Source organism: Mustela nigripes, chromosome 14, assembly GCF_022355385.1.
Source record: "Mustela nigripes isolate SB6536 chromosome 14, MUSNIG.SB6536, whole genome shotgun sequence".
Taxonomy (NCBI): Eukaryota; Metazoa; Chordata; class Mammalia; order Carnivora; family Mustelidae; genus Mustela; species Mustela nigripes.
The window spans coordinates 51,692,588-51,711,553 of NC_081570.1; the positions used below are offsets into that span (position 1 = coordinate 51,692,588).

Consider the following 18,966-nt stretch of genomic DNA (forward strand, 5'->3'; position numbering starts at 1 on the left):
TTTCCTCCTTGTGCAACTCCTATCTGACATGTATTGGAGCTTCTTAGTCTATTCAACATTTCTCTTTACCATTATATCATGGTCTCCATTTCTCTATCTCTGTGTTATCACATTGCTACAGTCTGGCTGATTTCTACAGATCTATTATCTAATTCACAAATATTCTCTTTGACTATGCAAATTTGTTGTTTATCCTTCTACTCTAATTATTAAATAATAAGTTTGATGCATCCTTCATCTTTATTGAAAAGCATAATAGTTTGGAGAAATTTGCTAAGGGGCAGAGGAGGGCCGCAATATAATGATAACACACACATACAAACATATATAACAAGGAAAAATATATATGATGGTAAGTAAATAAATATATTTCTCTCAAAAGTATAAACTCACTTTTTTTTTTTTAAAGATTTTTTTAATTTATTTGACAGAGAGATCACAAGCAGGCAGAGAGGCAGAGAGAAGCAGGCTCCCCGCTGAGCAGAGAGCTGGACGTGGGGCTCGATCCCAGGACCCTGAGATCATGACCTGAGCCGAAGGCAGTGGCTTAACCCACTGAGCCACCCAGGCACCCCATAAACTCACTTTTTTATAACTCACTTTTTTTTTTTATAAACTCACTTTTAAAATTAAATACATATCTCTCAAAAGTATAAACTCAAAAAAAAAAAAAAAAGTATAAACTCACTCACCCTGTTTTTGGCCCACATGGGGCCAAAAGAAGTCTAAGTAGAGAGAAGAATTAGGAACAGAGTTTTCTTTTTTTAATACGTATAAATGTATTTAAATGTAATAATAAATCTTCTATTCACATAGTACATAGTTCAAATGTACATAGAAAATACATATAAATACCTAGAGGAAGAGTATTCCAGAAGGAATACAGGCTGAGACCTGTAAATGCAATGACCTTGTGGCAGGAAGGGGTTTAACATGATTGATGAATAGCAAGAAAGTAAGAGTGGTTAAAGTAGTGTAAACATGGGAAGGGTAACAGAAAAGGAGATAGACGAGGTGGTCAGAAATTTGATGATGTATGGCCTTAGAAGTTATGATTAGGTTTTGAATTATATCCCAAGTGTGATGGGAAGTGGATTGCACTTAAAATGCCCTTGAAAATGCTATTTAAATAAAAGTACTTATTTAAGTGGCATCTTATGTTTTGTACAATATTTAAAAACTGAGAATTGTTAATAGAAATTATGAGATCATAACTTAAATTATGATCTCATTTAACTTACATGGAACTTTTACTTTGACTCAGGATTTCTTATTTCTAAAACATGTATAACATATTAGGACAAGCAATGTAATGATTACAAATGACATAATGTGATATAAGATCCTAGAGAATTCTATGTTGAGACTTTATATATATATATATATATATATATATATATATATCAAAGAGTATATGAAACATATATATGTGTACAGTTTAATGAATCAGTGTAACCACTATTTAAGTTAAAAAATAGAATATTACCAGTACCTCAGGAACACTTGCTATATGACTTTTTAAAAAAGAGCTTACTTAGTACTATAATCTGTGATAATTATCCACTTAAATGTCAACCAGGATCATGTGACCAATCTTTTTATGGGCAAAAGGAATGTTCCCTTAAGTCCATATTTAATTTCAATATGGAAATTGAGTATGTACACTTAAAATCTATTCATATTTCAGTATAGAGATGTGCCATCTCTAAGGCACTAATTTTTAATTTTAAACAAAAGATAAATTAAGTGTATTAAAAACAGATAGAGCTTGAAGAAAATGTATACATCTTCATACATTTTTGTGAAAGCAAACCTAATAGTAATAGCTTTAAGATAAAAAGCACTAGGTTTAAGTAAAATAAAAGTCAATCAAAAGTTTAAGATCTCATTATAGGTTTCATTACAACAAATTAGGTAAAATGAGACTTCTTTGTTTCTGTGTAGCTTCTAGTATATTCTTAGCACTCAATAAATGTTAAACAATAAAATATGAATTAGGCTAATCACAGCACATCTAAAATATATTTTATTAAATTTGAGCCTACTTAGAATTTTATATTATAGAAACCTGACATGTTGCTGATTCATGACCTTTTATAATATTAAAAATTAAGTCTATGAAATCTACAATCATATATCTTTTAAATAAATATTTTAGCAATAAACTATGAGAGAACAGAAATATGCATGGTCAAAATTAAACTAAATATTTTAAAATAAACAATTTCATAATAAAATTAGGTTATTCTCTAGTGGAAAACCCTACAAATTTTTTTGCAAATGCATTTAAGATAGTAAAGGAAAAGAAGGGAATGAAATATAATAAATAAAAGCAAGCTATATAAAGATAAACGAAATGTGGATAAAACTAAATGGACAACATGAATAAAAATAACATTTATAAGTATCTCTCTTAAACTGTAGTGCAGCAGTACCTGAATTATATGCCCTTTAATTTATGCACATGATGGATAGCTTGTTAAGGGGTATATCTGTAACCACTATAATTGATAGTAGCTGAAGGCAGTCAGACCATAATTTCTATTTAATGGATGGGATAGTAATGGAACAAAGTCTGCAGTAGCATTTTAAAATAAATGCCTAGAAAGTTTACATTTATGTCCAAAATCATACCTATATATTCTAGACTTCTTTATGTTGAATTCCTTAAGAAAAAAACAGTTGCAGCAAGACCCATATATTATTAAATAAAAATTCTGATTTAACCAGTAACTAGAAAAATATGACAATAAATGGAAAAGAATGTTCAACTAACCATTTGATGGTTCATTTTTGTGCTCTTGTTCTATAGAGCTTGCAGGAGAAGCAAATGGGCTCATTTGACAAGTTCCAGTTGTTGGAGAGTAAGTTATAATACTTTTCTTCCTTGTGATTTTTGAAGAATCGAATGACTGAAAATAAATATTAATTTGAGACAAAAATACTTATGTTTAGTTCTTTGAGAATGCCTTTTAAAACTTGTAAAATTCAAACCAGCATTATTATCCTTGCTCTTTCTTTTCAGAATTTAAATACACTCAATTATCATTTCCAAAATGAACACTATTCTTAAAGTTCTGTAGATATTTCAGGTCTCCATACTGACTAGAGCATCTCAATTAGGTTATTTGTGAAAATTTAATATTAAAGGTTTACTACCTTCTGAGATGGTATTTCCAAACAGTTTAGAGATGACTGACTCTTCCAGTTACATCCTGAGTTGAGCTGTCTGCTGAACCTGAGGTATAATTATGGGCTGGGCCAGGGAAACTCTCAGAAGTACTGGTAGTAAAACCCACCACAAGGAAATCCTAGGAGGGGTAAGTGCTTTCTTAAACCTTCACAAAGTTGCTCTGACATGGTGACTTGTCTTAAGAATAAGCAAAATAATGTTGGGGCACCTGGGTGGCTCAGTGGGTTAAGCCTCTGCCTTAAACTCAGGTCATGATCTCAGGGTCCTGGGATCGAGCCCTGCACTGGGCTCTCTGCTCAGCAGGGAGTCTGCTTCCCCACCCCTCTCTGCCTGCCTCTCTGCCTACTTGTGATCTCTCTCTCTCTGTCATATAAATAAATAAAATCTTTACAAAAAATAATCAAAATAATGTTCAAACAATTGAGTATTAACATTTAAGGCCCTTGGGACGCCTGGGTGGCTCAGTTGGTTGGGCAGCTGCCTTCGGCTCAGGTCATGATCCCAGCGTCTTGGGATCGAGTCCCACATCGGGCTCCTTGCTCCACGGGGAGCCTGCTTCTCCCTCTGACTCTGCCTGCCTCTCTGCCTGTGCTCACTCTTGCTCTCTCTCTCTCTCTGACAAATAAATAAATAAAATCTTTAAAAAAAAAAAGAAAACAAAAAAACCATTTAAGGCCCTTGAGAATTCGGCCTATCCTATAGGATATCCTTCTATCCTCTCCTCTGTTCCTTACACACCTTGTGCATACCTCTCATTGGAGACTATCGACTCCATAAGATTACAAATTATTTTAATAATCTTTTACATTTCTGTCTGCCCCATTAAAATCTGAATTCCTAAAAATAAATATTTCTTCATCTTTGTGGTCTAGAACTCAAAAATCTGTAATGAATGAATGATGTAAAAGGAATAGTCCAATAACTTTGGCCAAGCCACTCTGAATTCATTCATTTGTTCATTAGTTCATTCTTCCAATATGAAATGACACCCATATCCCAGCCACTTAGATTAAACACATTCGGGCCACAGCTCATTCTGTGATCCTAGGCTGGAATGTCCTTTCTTATCTTCCCCAGGATGAAATTGTTCTTCAGTTTAGGTCCCCATTTATGATCCACTTCCTCCAAACATCCATTATCACACTATTAATTTCTTGTTCTTCTAAATTCCTTTTAAACTCTTTTCTGTAATGCTTACTAATCACCCAGAGCTTGCTAACTAATGTGTACAAAGAAAGAGAAAAAATTATTCTGGCCTCATGAACAGCAGAGAAGTGTCCAAACAGTAGTAGAGGTCTTAACTACCTAACAGTAGTATAGGTGCTACAAGAATTGAGAGGAAAGGAAAATCAAAGTGGGCTGCAGTAATTTTACAGAAGGATTTTTTTTTAAGATTTTATTTATTTATTTGATAGAGAGACAGTGAGAGAGAGCGTGAACAAGGAGAAGGTCAGAGGGAGAAGCAGACTCCCCATGGAGCTGGGAGCCCAATGCAGGACTCGATCCCGGGGCTCCAGGATCATGACCTGAGCTGAAGGCAGTCGTCCAGCCAACTGAGCCACCCAGGCACCCTTACAGAAGGATTCTTGTGAGGAGGAAAGATGAGGCTTAGATAAGCAAAAATGAAAGGTATGAAAAACCTGAAATCTAGAAGTGCTACAGATGGCATAGACTGGATTTAGGGGATTAAAAAAGGTCTGAAGGTTATGATGTTACTAACATTGTAGAATTAAACTTATTTTGGTAGCTGACTTGAAATAGTTATATAATTCTCCATTGTCAATGATTCTTGATATCTAAGACATCTTGGCAAAAATAGTGGCTGTGTCACCTTTTTCAATAATCTTGGTATTATTTCCAGTATCTATAGCATCAATTTTTTTTTTTTACAGTTAAGGTTTTAAATGATAAATACTTTTCCATATTGGGGAACCAGAAGGCTTTCCATTCTTTATTTTATGTATCCACGGTAGCCACAAATGTAACCAATATCTTTTTTAAAAATCAAACTATAATATCAAGTTATAACTCTAAAGCAATCTTTATTGTAGGGTGAAAAGATTTTTAAGTCTCTTTATCAGATGTTTATTATTACCTCTCCATCTTGAGTTTTCACCTGTTTGTATGTATTTAGTCATAAACTATGACATTTATCCAATCCTACCCTACCTTTCCAAGAATTTATTGCCCAGAACTATTTCACTGTATATGTACAAGAAATGGAAGTCACTACACTAATGTACATTTATGTCAATCTGTTTTCCTATTTTATCAAAAAATTTTTTCCAATTGCCAAATATCTAAACATTACCTATAGATCATACATTTCTCCTTGAAAACCATTTTCTAGCTTTCATAAAATAAGTCTGTGTGTGTTTGTGTGTGTGTGTGTGGTATTTTTTCCCCCATATCTTAAAATACTTAAACTTTTTGGGTCGGGGAGTGGGGGGAGAGGAGGGGAAAAATCCCAAGACTTCTCTGCTGCTTTCTTTTTTAGGCCATTTGTGTTAGTTAAGAGGAAAAATGTCTGTCTACAATTATTATACAAAGAGGGAAAAATGAAATTCTACCTTCCCTTACTATCCCACTAAATGTTCTTCAGTAATTAACACATTCTTATATACCTGACTGCTGATATATGCAAAGGCATAATCTTACTTCTCTAAGATTTTTTTTCCCCCTCAAAAGTTTTGTCCAGGTCCTCTAACTTTAAAACCCAGAAGATGCTTAAAAGTGATCCCAGAACCCATCTAACCTATACCAGGAACAGTCAAGATTGGGATTTCAGAGAAGACAGCTACAAATTGAGAAGTCTAGCATTCTTTCCACTCTGCAATGAAGAGTGCTAGCTATCAGATCCTTTAAAAAACAGTGGAAGAGAAAGTGAGCAGACTAGATTTGGCTAGAGAAGGAAAGGAATTAAGGATGTGAATAAAATTAGGAAAAGAGAAATCAGTAAGTCATAATTCTATAATAATAATTTATAACTGCTTATAATATTCAGTGACTCCTTAGAGATAGTTAATGTGACTATTAAAAAAGATGCTATGATCAGCCCAAATACCACCATACTTTTTGTAAAGTGGTCAAATTTTGTATATTAGCAAAACTAAAATTTGGGCATTGATTTTTCTGTCTAAAAAAAGAGAAATGAATGTTCGCTTCATAATTTCAACTATAGATGACATTCTCCTTCAATATCTTTCACAAATTGTAGCTTGCTTTGTCACTTTGTCTAAAGCATATTCTACCAAAAAGATGCCTCTATTGCGTTGATTTTTACCTATTATAAAGTTTAGAAAGTACCAATTAAGGGTTCTTTTGGGATGAAATATGATGGAAAGGTTGTGCTATTATTATTATGAAGTACTACCCTATGCTATCAGTGAAATATTTAAAACACAGGTACTATAGATATTTGGGTAACCAGAAACAAAAGAAAAATTAGGGCATTAAAGGGAGATAATTTTTCATAACCTTACACTGGTTAATTAGGTCATTGGAATGTCTTACCTAAGACATTATTATAAATTATTAATACTATTATAGAGTTTATATTTAAATATTCTAAATATTAGCTGTCTTGGGTTCCTTTCACAGTTTGGGCCTAGGGTTCTCAGAACAGTCCTAGGGACCAACTAACTTCTTATCAGCTACCATGATTATCATTCTTTTTTTTTTTTTTTTTAAGATTTTACTTTTTTTTATTTACGTGAGAGAGAGAGACAGTGAGAGAGAGCATGAGCGAGGAGAAGGTCAGAGAGAGAAGCAGACTCCCCATGGAGCTGGGAGTCCGATGCGGGACTCGATCCCGGGACTCCAGGATCATGACCTGAGCCGAAGGCAGTCGTCCAACCAACTGAGCCACCCAGGCGTCCCGATGATTATCATTCTTAATGGTTCTAATAATGTGGGGTTTCATTGTTATTTGTTATAATAGCTATGGGCGCAAAAGCATTGTGCACTAATCTCAGTGATCTACAGAGATGGCAGAGAAAGAATATAACCAACATATTAGATCTATGGTGATAGAAATGTTTTATTTATTTTTTTTAAAGATTTAATTTATTTATTTGACAGAGATCACAAGTAGGCAGAGATGCAGGCAGAGAGGAGGATGCAGGCTCCCTGCCTAGCAGAGAGCCCAACGCGGGGCTTGATCCCAGGACCCTGAGATCACGACCTGAGCCGAAAGCAGAGGCTTTCACCCACTGAGCCACCCAGGCGCCCCGAAACATTCTATTTCTTGATTGGGTGTTTGATACACAGAGGTATACACTTGTTAAAACTCATTGGATTGTACACTCAAGATCTGTGGATTTTATAATATATAAATTTTACTTTGATAAAAAAATTTTAATAGAAAAATAAAAGAAACATTGGCTTACAAAGTTGATACATTGATAGTTTCTATTTATATTCATTATTGTTCCACAATTTTAAAATATTAAAATATTTTTTAAAAGATGTATTGGGGCACCTGGGTGGCTTGGTGGGTTAGGCCTCTGCCTTTGGCTCAGGTCATGGTCTTGTGGTCCTGGGATCAAGCCCCACGTGGGCACCTCTGCTCAGCAGGGAGCCTACTTCCCCCTCTCCCTCTGCCTGCCTCTCTGCCTACTTGTGATCTCTCTCTCTCTCTCTGTCAAATAAATAAATAAAATCTTTAAAAATAAAAAGACTTATTTATTTATTTTTTGGCAGGGGGAGGAAAGGCAGAGAGAGAGAGAGAGAGAGAATTTTTAACTAGATGCCATACTGAGTGCAGAGCCCAATGCAAACCTCAATCCCACAACCCTGAGATTATGATCTGAGCTGAAACTAAGAGTTGGACACTTAACTGACTGTGCCATACAGGTGCACCTAAAATATGAATATTAAAGTTAACATTATTCTGCAACTATCCTGTATGTAACTCCTGAGATTTTAATGAAATATTTTCATGGATGTTTCCCACCATTCCTTCATATATCCTCATGTTTCTCAGAATATAAAGTAAGTTCCAGCTCAAATATATTTTTGTCTGTTTATTTTTTAATTTTTTTAAAAAGATTTTATTTATTTGACAAACAGAGATCACAAGTAGGCAGAGAGGCAGGCAGAGAGAGAGAAAGGGGCTCGATCCCAGGACCTGGAGATCATGACCTGAGCCAAAGGCAGAGGCTTAACCCACTGAGCCACCCAGGCGCCCCTTGTCTGTTTATTAAAGTATAATTTACATACATTAAAATGGTCAGCTTGAGGAGATCTGACAACTGTATACTCTGATGCAACTACCACACAAGATATAGAACATTTCAACCATTTCAGGTTTTCTTGTACACCCTTCTACTCAATTTCCATTTTCTAGTTCATAGGCAACTGCTTCCTAATTCCTATAATCATTGATACCTCTACCTATTCTTGGACTTCATATAAATTAAGAATGTAACTTTTGGTTTGGGTTTGTTTTTAAGATCATCTACATTATTGCATGTGGTAGTAGTGTGTTCCTTTTTATTGCTGAATAGTGCTCCTTTGTATAAATATACCAGAATTTATTTTTCCACTTTCTGATTAGGAGACATTTGGATTACTTCCAGTTTGGGCTATTATGAATTAAGTTGCTAAAAACATTCTTGTATATGTTGGGGCCCCTGGGTGGCTCAGTCAGTTAAGCCTGGTAATTTCAGCTCAGGTCATGATCTCATGACTCATGAGATCCAGCCCAGGTAGGGCTCCATGCACTCAAATGGAAGTCAGCTTGAGATTCTCTCCCTCCCCTTTCCCCCCACTCACATGCATGCTTTCTCTCTCTAGGATAAATATATCTTTAAGAAAAAAAGAAAATCTTGGGCGCCAGGGTGGCTCAGTGGGTTAAAACCTCTGCCTTCAGCTCAGGTCATGATCCTGGGGTCCTGGGATCAAGTCCCACATCGGGTTCTCTGCTCCACAGGGAGCCTGCTTCCTCCTCTCTCTCTGCCTGCCTCTCTGCCTACTTGTGATCTCTGTCAAATAAATAAATAAAGTATTTTTAAAAATTAAAAAAAAAAACAACTAAATAAAAGCTGGAATTCTCCAAAGCATGTGTCATTTTATTTATTTATTTATTTTCAAAGATTCCATCCATTTATTTGACAGAGAGAAGCCACAAGTAGATGGAGAGGCATGCAGAGAGAGAGAGAGAGAGGGAAGCAGGCTCCCCGCTGAGCAGAGAGCCCGATGTGGGGCTCGATCCCAGGGTCCTGGGACCATGACCTGAGCCGAAGGCAGAGGCCTAACCCACTGAGCCACCCAGGCGCCCCGCATGTGTCATTTTAAATTCCCATCAGTAAAAGAGAGTTCCAGCTGCTCGACATCCTTATCAGTCTTTAGCACTGTTTTAGTTATTCTCATGTTTGTTTGCTTTTTTAAAAGATTTTTATTTATTTATTTATTTATTTGAGAGGAAGAACATGAGTTGGTGGGAGGGGCAGGGAGAGAAAGAAAAGCAGCACACTCGCCACTGAATGGGGAGCCCGAAGTGGGGCTTAACCCCAAACCATGACCTGAGTCTAAGGCAAATGCTTAACCAAATGAGCCACCCAGATGCTCCCCCCCCTTTTTTTTTAAGCGATCTCTACTCCCAACATAGGCCTCAATCTCAGGACCTTGAGATCAAGAGTTGCAAGTTCTACAACTCGAAGCAGTCAGGTTCCTCTAGTGTTGTTTTTTTTTTTTTTTTTTTTTTTAGACTTTATTTATTTATTTGACAGACAGAGATCACAAGTAGGCAGAGAGGCAGGCAGAGAAAGAGGAAGGGAAGCAGACTCCCCACCCCGAGCAGGGAGAGAGCCCGATGCGGGACTCGATCCCAGGACCCTGGGATCATGACCTGAGCTGAAGGCAGAGGCTTTACCACTCAGCCACCGAGGTGCCCCTCTAGTGTTGTTTTTTAAAAGCCATTCTGTTTTGTTATTTAGCTCTTCTAGTGGGCGGGAGTGGTAACCATTTGTGGGTTTCATTTGTATTTCCAATGATAAATGATGTTGAACACTTTTTCATATGCTTTTTCATATTCATAACACTTTTTCATATTCATTTAAATTTTTTTTGTGACATGTTGGTTCAAGTTTTTGTACATTTTATTGTACTTTTTATTGTTAATTTATATATTATAGATACAAGTCTTTTGCCAGATAGATGTATGACAAATATTTTCTTCTTAATCCCTGGTTTGCCTATTCATTTTTTTTTTCTTTCTTTTTTTTTTTTTTAAATTTTATTTATTTATTTGACAGAGAGAGACACAGCAAGAGAGGGAACACAAGCAGGGGGAGGGAAGAGGGAGAAGCAGGCTTCCCGCTGAGCAGGGAGGCTGATGCAGGGCTCAATCCCAGGATCCTGGGATCATGACTTGAGCTGAAGGCAGACACTTAACAACTGAGCCACCCAGGCACTCCGGCTACTCATTTTCTTAATGGTGGCTTTTGAAGAGCAAAAATTTTTAGTTTTGATAAAGTCTACCTTATTAACTTTATCTTCTGTAGTTAGTACTTTTTCTGTTGTATGAAATTTTGTCAAATTTAGGTCTCAAAGATAACTTCTTGTATTTCCTTCTAGAAGCCTGATGCTTTTAACTTTTACTTTATGCTTATGATTTTGTGTATCAAGTGAGATAAAGATGAAGATTATTTTTTTCCATAGGGATATTTAAAAAACTTCGTTCTTACTGAATCAACCCAATATTTCAAAACATTTCAGGGGCACCTGAATGGCTCAGTTGGTTAGGTGTCTAACTCTTGATTTCAGCTCAGGTTATAATCCCAGAGTCATGGGATCAAGACCCACGCTGGGCTCCTTGCTCAGTGGAGAGTCTTCCTGGGATTCTCTCTCCCTCTCCATTTGTCCCCACCAAGTAAATAAATAAATCTTTTTAATAAATAAATCTTTTAAAAAAATTTAATAAATTTAGTCAACTGTAAAGATAATATGAACCAAAAAGTTTTAGAAACTAGATTTTGCCAAATAGAATGAAGATTCATAAAGGACTAAAGGATAAACACTTTAGGTACGCTAAAGGAAAAGCAGCTATGTTAATGGAAGGCAGCCTGGGCTCATATAATAGTTTAGCTGTGTCTTAGCTGTGCTATTGTGGATATACCACTTACTCTGAATTTTAGTTTCCTCACTCAATCTAGCATATCCCTGGAATATTAATGCCTATGTGACATGGAGGGTTTCCAGAGCTTGAAGGAAGGAGGGCAAGGCAGTGGAGTTCACCTTTAAGATGTCTTCCAAGGGCCTAGAATCTCTCTGTGTCCCCAGACTTGGTGAGGTATTCAGTATTGGGAAGTGAGAGGTGGCCGAAAGAGAACATGCAGAAGCAAAGATGCAAATGAGACTGGTGCTACAACTGGATGTCTAGACCATCTAGCTAAGGGATGCATACTGCTCCAGTCCAAGAAGTGCCACTTCTATCAGAGCATCGGCCAGATGATGGCCTCATATCCAATGAAAGCCCAGCAGGCCCCAACTTCACAGAGAAAGCCAGCTTACTTTCAGGAGAAGGATGAGATTCATCTACTTGCCCTCCTCCCAGAGGCACAGAATGTAGCCATGGTGGGTAAGTGATTTGCAATCAGAAAAGTTCAAGGAACACGAAGAAAATAGTAGAAAAAGCAGGATAGATAGGGTCAGTATAGGCAGCTAGTACTGCCAATTTCTTGGGCCAGGATCCACAGCATCACCTCCTTTTCCCTCTTGGTGAGGGGAAGGAGTGAGGCAAAGGAACTCACAACACTGTTATTCAAACAATGGCTTTCATGGAAAATCTCCCTAGAACTTGAACACTTTATCTGCAACTCTACTTCCACAATCTAAAGCTTTTGAAAGTGGCATGGATAGGGATGCTGTTTTGAGAGAATACATGTGAAAAGTATATGTTCTGCTGTTGTTGGGTGAATTATTAATGTTAAGATGGCAAATTCTCAAAGTTGATCTGTAATCTCTGTCAAAATTCCAAATGGGTGTTTTTCAGAAATGGACAAGATGATCTTAAAATTCCTATGAAATTGCAACAGATGTAAAATAGCAGAAGCAATTTTGAAAAGGAACAACAAAAAGAGGGTTCACGTTTTCTGATTTCAAATTTACAGTAATTATAACTTTATTTTGAAAACTTAATTAAGACAGTGTGGTAGTGGGGCACCTGGGTGGCTCAGTGGGTTAAAGCCTCTGCCTTTAGCTCAGGTCATGATTTCAGGGTCCTGGGATTGAGCCCCGCATCGGGCTCTCTGCTCAGCAGGGAGCCTGCTTCCTCCTCTCTCTCTCCCTGCCTCTCTGACGACTTGTGATCTCTCTGACTCTGTCAAATAAATAAATAAAATCTTAAAAAAAAAAAAGTGTGGTAGTGACATAAAGACAGTCAGGGATGAATGGAGTAACTTGAGAGTGCAGAAATAAATCCTTACATTTATAGCTCATTGATTTTCGACAAAGGTATCAACACCATTCAATGGCGGAAAGAAGATCTTTTCAACAAATACTGCTAGGACAACTGAATATACATGCCCCTACTCTCATATCATGTGCAAAATTAACTCGATTAGGTAATAGTTTCTTAGATGTGACACCAGAAGTACATGCAACCAAAGAAGAAGTAAATTGAACTTCACCAAAATTTAAAACTTCTGTGCATTGAAGGAATGCTACCAAGAAAGTAAAAAGACAACCCAGAGAACCCGTGATTAGGTGACAGTATTCAGAATACACAAAAGTAAAAGCACAAAATCCTATTTTAAAAAGGGTATCTAATTTGAGTAGATATTTCTCCAGAGAAAATATATAGATGGCCAATAAGCATGTAAAAAAATGCTCAATATCATTAAAAAATGCTTAAAACCACAATGAGATACTGCTCCATACTTATCAGGATGGCTAGAATCAAAGAGTCAGATAATAGCAAAGAGGATCTAGAGAAACTGGAACCCTCCTCATTCACTGGTAGTGGGAATGTAAAATGGTGCACCTGTAGAAAAGAGTTTGACAGTTTTTCAAGAAGGATGGAATTCTCATGTAAGTCAGCAATTCCACCCCTAAATATCTAAAGAAAACTGAAATACGATTCATCTATAAAAAGGAGTGAAGTACTGTTACAAACAACAAGATGATGAAACGTGAAAATGTTATGAAAGCAGTCAGTCACAGAAGGCCACAATATTGTAGGACTCCATTTACATGAAATGTCCAGGATGAGCAAATCCATAGAGACAGCAAGTAAATTAGTTGCCAGGGGATGAGAAGAGGAGGAAGTTAGCACCACTTAACTGCTAAGAGAGGGGTGCCTGGGTAGTTCAGTCATTCTGCCCTTGGTTCCAGTTGTGAACCCAGGTCCCTGGGATTGAGCCCCACATCAGGCTTCCTGCTCAGTGGGAAGCCTGCTTCTCCCTCTCCTACTCCCACTCCCCCTGTTCATGTTCCCTTTCTCGCCCTGTCTCTCTCTGTCAAATAAATAAATAAAGTCTTAAAAAAAAAAAAAAACCAACATAAAACGCTAAGAGATACAGGATTTTTGGCAGGAGGGGGTGATAAAAATGTTCTGGAATCAGATAGTGGTGAAGGTTGTTCAACATAGTGAGTATACTATAAACTACTGGTGTATACTTCAAAATGATGAATGTTATATGAATTATATATCAATAAAAATTCCTGAAATAAAAAAAAGAGAACTATTAGAAAGTATATGAGATAATTAGAAGATATAAACAAAGACTGTCCATTTGATGGTGAAGGAATTATCAATTCTGAGAAATACGATAATACTATTATAGTTTTTTAAAAAGTCTTTCTCTTTGGGGCGCCTGGGTGGCTCAGTCATTAAGTGTCTGCCTTCAGCTCAGAGCATGATCCTAGGGTCCTGGGATCGAGCCCCGCATTGGGATCCTTGCTCTGAGGGAAGCCTGCTTCTCCCTCTCTCATTCATCCTGCTTGTGTTTCCTCTCTTGCTGTGTCTCTGTCAAATAAATAAATAAAATCTTAAAAAATAAAGTTTTCTCTTTTAAAAATAATCATTGAAGTATTTATGGATGATATGGATGATATTTCAGATTTGTTTCAAAATAATCTAGTATGGGGTACTAAAGTATATAAGGGAGTATAAGTGAAATAAGTAGGCTTGTGTTAAGAATTATCAAAGCTTGCTTATTAACAGGTAGTACATTACCTTTGTCTCTGTTTGAAATTCTTAATAATAAAAAGTTTTAAAAAACACTATTTTGTAACTATAGTGAAATAAAGGATCTAGGAAATAATCATCAATGAAAAAAAAAAACACTCAAGAAAGATTAATGGGAATTTTATTATGGGTTAATCAAGGTGATTAATACCCGAACCAAAAATCAGATCATTTTGTGCTCTTGAGGGGATGTGATAGGAACTATACACACTATCTATGAGGTATGTTTATCAAAAAGTTGAATGAGAATCTAATCAAGCCTCTAACTTTATCAGTTTCATAGCAAATCTGAAGAACAGAGAAATCATTTGAAGGACACCACAAGAACTAATCAATGAACTCCTGAATATGAAATACGCTTACAAAACAAATACCTGTTTTCTCAAAAAATAAATTATAAAAAAAGGGTAAAACTTAACTAGATTTAAAAAGACTTAGGATATATATAAATAAGTATTATAATGTATAAGCCTGTTTTAATCCTGATTTTAATAAGCCAACTATAAAAGGATATTTTGAAACAACCATAGAAATGTGAATATGGACTGTGTAGAAGATATTATTATGGAATTAGTATTAATTTTATAAGGATGATAATGGCACTGTGGTTATGAAAAAAGTCATTATCTGTTAGAAATACATACTGAAGAATTTTCTGATGAAATGACATGTCTGGGTCCTGTAAAACATGCCAGGAAAAAAAATACACAGATACACACACATATGTACATATACATATATGCATACGAAACAAAATTAACAAAATGTTAATAATCGTTGAACACAGAAGTTCATTGTATTATTCTATTTTATGTTTGAAAATTTCTGTAATAAAAGGGGAAGGAAGGGAAGGAGAGGGAGGGAAGGAGAGAGGAAAGTAGATTTGAACCAAATCAGTAAGTAGGACTGCAGAATGAGAGCTATAAAATTTTCCAATGTCCTGAAATTCAAAGTTCTTTCTAATTTCAGGAGGTGGCAGAAGTCTTGTCCCAGAGAGATAAGACAAGTTTAGGCCCTAGGAATAGTCAGAAGTGTCCTACCAATAGTAAGGGAGTAATCTAGCCTGGGCATCCATGCCTAAATTAGCAACCTCCCCAACCTTCCCCAATTTGCACTGCTATTCCTTCTAGCAGCAAGCCTACTGAATTGGCCTTGGTAGGAAGAATGGTCCTTCCCTTCCTACCTGTAGCATCTGCTTCTTCCATTTCTTCTCTGAGGTGGCCTGAACAAAATTATGTACATGATTAGGTAGCTAGCTATCCCTATAAATTCATCTGAGTTGCCACTGGCAGCAGTTTGTAATAAATAATTCAGCTTCATTTCTAAAAATTCTTCTAGAAACAGTATTTGGATGACAATGACTTGAGCAGCTAAAATATTGTAGGTGATGAAAAACTAGAACATTCTTTTAACTCCTCACCACCCCCCAACAATGTGGGAGGTTCAGCAAATGATGGTACTTGTAGTATATATTCCAGATATTAAAGGAAGGTCACAATATCATAGCTGTTTTCTCCATTAGGATACTCCTAAAGAAAATGATTTTTGCAGACTTTCCCTAACATCATGCAACATTTATCTCTATGAAGGTCTGTAGATGCTTTGGGAACACTGGTATTTGGGAGCTTAGAACGTCTCTGAGAGGAAAGAGCAGCAGATGAGAATGAATAGGTTCCACTTTAACCAACTGGAATATAAGGGCCATCTCCTTTCTGTGGATATCGGTCTTCTTCCTTCAGTATCATACTGGTAAGGCAAAATGACCTTAGAGTTACTACTAGTTCCTCTGCAGTTTTACAGCAATTAGGTACTCTTAGAATTATAGGTATATCTTGAATGTCTGATTTTTCTTTGCATGGGCTAAGTTGTTACTTGAGTAGATGGAAGCATAAATGTAGTGAAGGAGAGAATCCTAGACTAAACACCAGAACAAAAGCTGCCAGCTCTAAGATATGAATATAGAGCTGCCAACAAACGATGAGGCAAGAATACAAAGGCAGAAATTACCAGAAATAGGGCACCTGGGTGGCTCAGTCGTTAAGCATCTGCCTTCAGCTCAGGTCATGATCCCAGGGTCCTGGGATCGAGCCCATCAGGCTCTCTGCTCAGCAGGGAGCCTGCTTCCCCCTTCTCTCTCTGCCTACTTGTGATCTCTCTCTCTGTCAAATAAATAAATAAAATCTTAAAAAAAAAAAAAAAAAAGAAATTACCAGAAATAGGTCAGAATATAGAAGAGAAATGTTGAAGAAAGACCCAGGCTAGATGCTAGGAACCTGCAATTAGCAGGGAATGGCCATGTGATACCAAGCTAAGTCAAGCTAAGTCTCCTTGATTTAAAGGTACAGAATTGGGCCAAACATAACAATGTATTTTTCTATTACAGGATATTAGCTGTGGCACTGGCAACCTTGACATATCCTAATCTGAAGTAAAAATGTATTGAAAGCTTGCCATGATGACAATTGTACTTCAAGAAGAGGATGAATTCCTAAATGGCCAGTCTCTGCTATTCAAATAATGTTACCATCTCCCAAAGAACAGTTTGAGGGCAGGAAAGAACAATATTTCATTTTAAGCTGGGCTACTCATCTACCAAAATACCATTCTGACCAAAGAAACAGATGTAGAATTACAGTCACAGCTGCATTCTGTGTAGAACAAGTTGGATAATGGTACTCTAAATTGCTAATTACACTGCTAATGATTTTTTTAGTGGCATTGCATTCCCACTTTTGTTTAAATTTTTTTAAAAAAGCATCTTGGAAGTTTTAAAAGTGGTAAATTGTTAAATATCAGTGAGTCGTCCAAAGTGAAATTCCATATAACATCCATTTCTTGAAATGGCATTCTCATATGGGATTTTGTAAGAGTGCCATTTATTGACTAGCTATTTGTTTTAATTTACTTTCTCATCAATTTACTTGCATTTAAGATTAAGTAGCTCAATATTAGTATTTGTATCTAGCTCCACAATTGGTATGAAAAGATAATAAACCAACATATGTCATGATATGTTGGCACTGGGAATGTACTATGACTAGATTTACAAAAAGTAATAGCAACAGTACATTTTTATTTTTATTGTGACAACCATGGAGAAATTTATTACACTGTTAGTATTTTATTGTTTAATTATGCCAGAATAGCTTAGGGAGGTAATTACATTTTTGATATAAAAGTGCTGTTAATGTTGTTATTTCAATTTAGCAGATTATAGAATACAGATTAAAGCACTGCCATTGTTCCATATTGTTTCTTGTGCATTTAAGTGGCAGAATAATTTTTCCATAAATAGTAAATTCATTTCTACTGAATTATTTTATTAAGGTTTCTAAATAATTTGCCTCTTAAGTGAAAACCTTAATCTGGCCAGGAATTTCCATATATTCGATTTATAAATAATATTTTATATAGAAAATGGTGTACCAATCACAATAATGTCACAGTGTTTTTTGAAAATTTTTCTATTTCTTAAGGTAAATTTCCTGTAAATTAAATTTCCCATAAATTAAAAATACATTCTTCTTATGCAATTACAAATTCACAAGTAAATACTTACATTTGCTTCTAACAGATGATCCAATTTCAGCGATCTCTTAACACTGCCAACAAAATATTTAAAGAAATCTTAGGTTTATATGCTTTAAGTAGCCAAATATTTGAGAGTAATAAATATAAACAAAGATTCTGAGTTGCTTTTGCCAATGAAAGCAGAATACCATATGAAGAGAGCAATTTTCATGACGATGAAACTGGATTTTTTAATAGCATATTTCAATATGGAATAATTAAATATTCAAGTGGATTTTTATATACGGTTTCATATACATTCACTATTGTATAATTCAAGCATTAAAGTCATATTATGAAATAATCTTAGTAAAAATGAATATATTTGTGTTTTAAAATAACACTATTGAAAAATTAAGCATAAAGACCAAACAATTTATACAACTTAATGGAAATGTTGGAAGTATATTATTTGTAGAAATAATGTACTAGGTATTAAAATAAAGGTATGAACAAAGTGAAACGTTTTGCACGTTATTCTAGCTTTAAGCATGATTCAGTGCTACGAGACTGACTTAACTGAGGAACAGATGCTCTATGTCTTTATAAGTCCCCAATCCATAAGAAACTATTTTTTGTTTCCCTCACTAAACTGATTCAGGAACATGCCAGGCTCTCTCTGTGCAAAATCTGTTCTGCTAAACTGGATGCCCAGCTGTTGGTGACAATGCTTAGAAAGGAAAGCTGAATATTTATAATACTTTATTTCGTACAGCTGTCTTCTAAAGAGCAGTCATCAACATTTTATTGAATGCAGGCTAAATGCTCAAAGGAGAAAAAGGTCAATATAAATTAAAACTAGTTTTCCCAGTAATAAATGCAGCATCAAAAGTACTTTCTTGATCCCTGAGAAAAAGAAATTACATTATTTAAAATACTAGAGAATTTGAGCATAAAGCAAAAAAAAAAAAAAAGAGAGAGAGAGAAAAGAAAAGAAAAAAGAAAAAAAAGAGGATTGTATTGTAAAGTTTATATTATAGAAAATTAGAAAAATTTTATACATATTAGAAAA

The 18,966-nt window shown here is 35.6% G+C and overlaps 1 protein-coding gene across 1 annotated transcript in view; it reads right to left on the reverse strand.

Annotated features, from left to right (window-relative positions):
* ITGB3BP (integrin subunit beta 3 binding protein) overlaps positions 1 to 18,966 on the reverse strand; it is a 70,395-nt gene that overhangs the window by 33,298 nt on the left and 18,131 nt on the right. Inside the window, exons 2-3 of the mRNA XM_059374976.1 lie at positions 17,944 to 17,986; positions 2,777 to 2,912 (exon numbers count right to left, since the gene is read on the reverse strand). Coding sequence (XP_059230959.1) covers positions 2,777 to 2,912; positions 17,944 to 17,986 — 179 coding nt within the window. The remainder of the gene's footprint in view (positions 1 to 2,776; positions 2,913 to 17,943; positions 17,987 to 18,966) is intronic.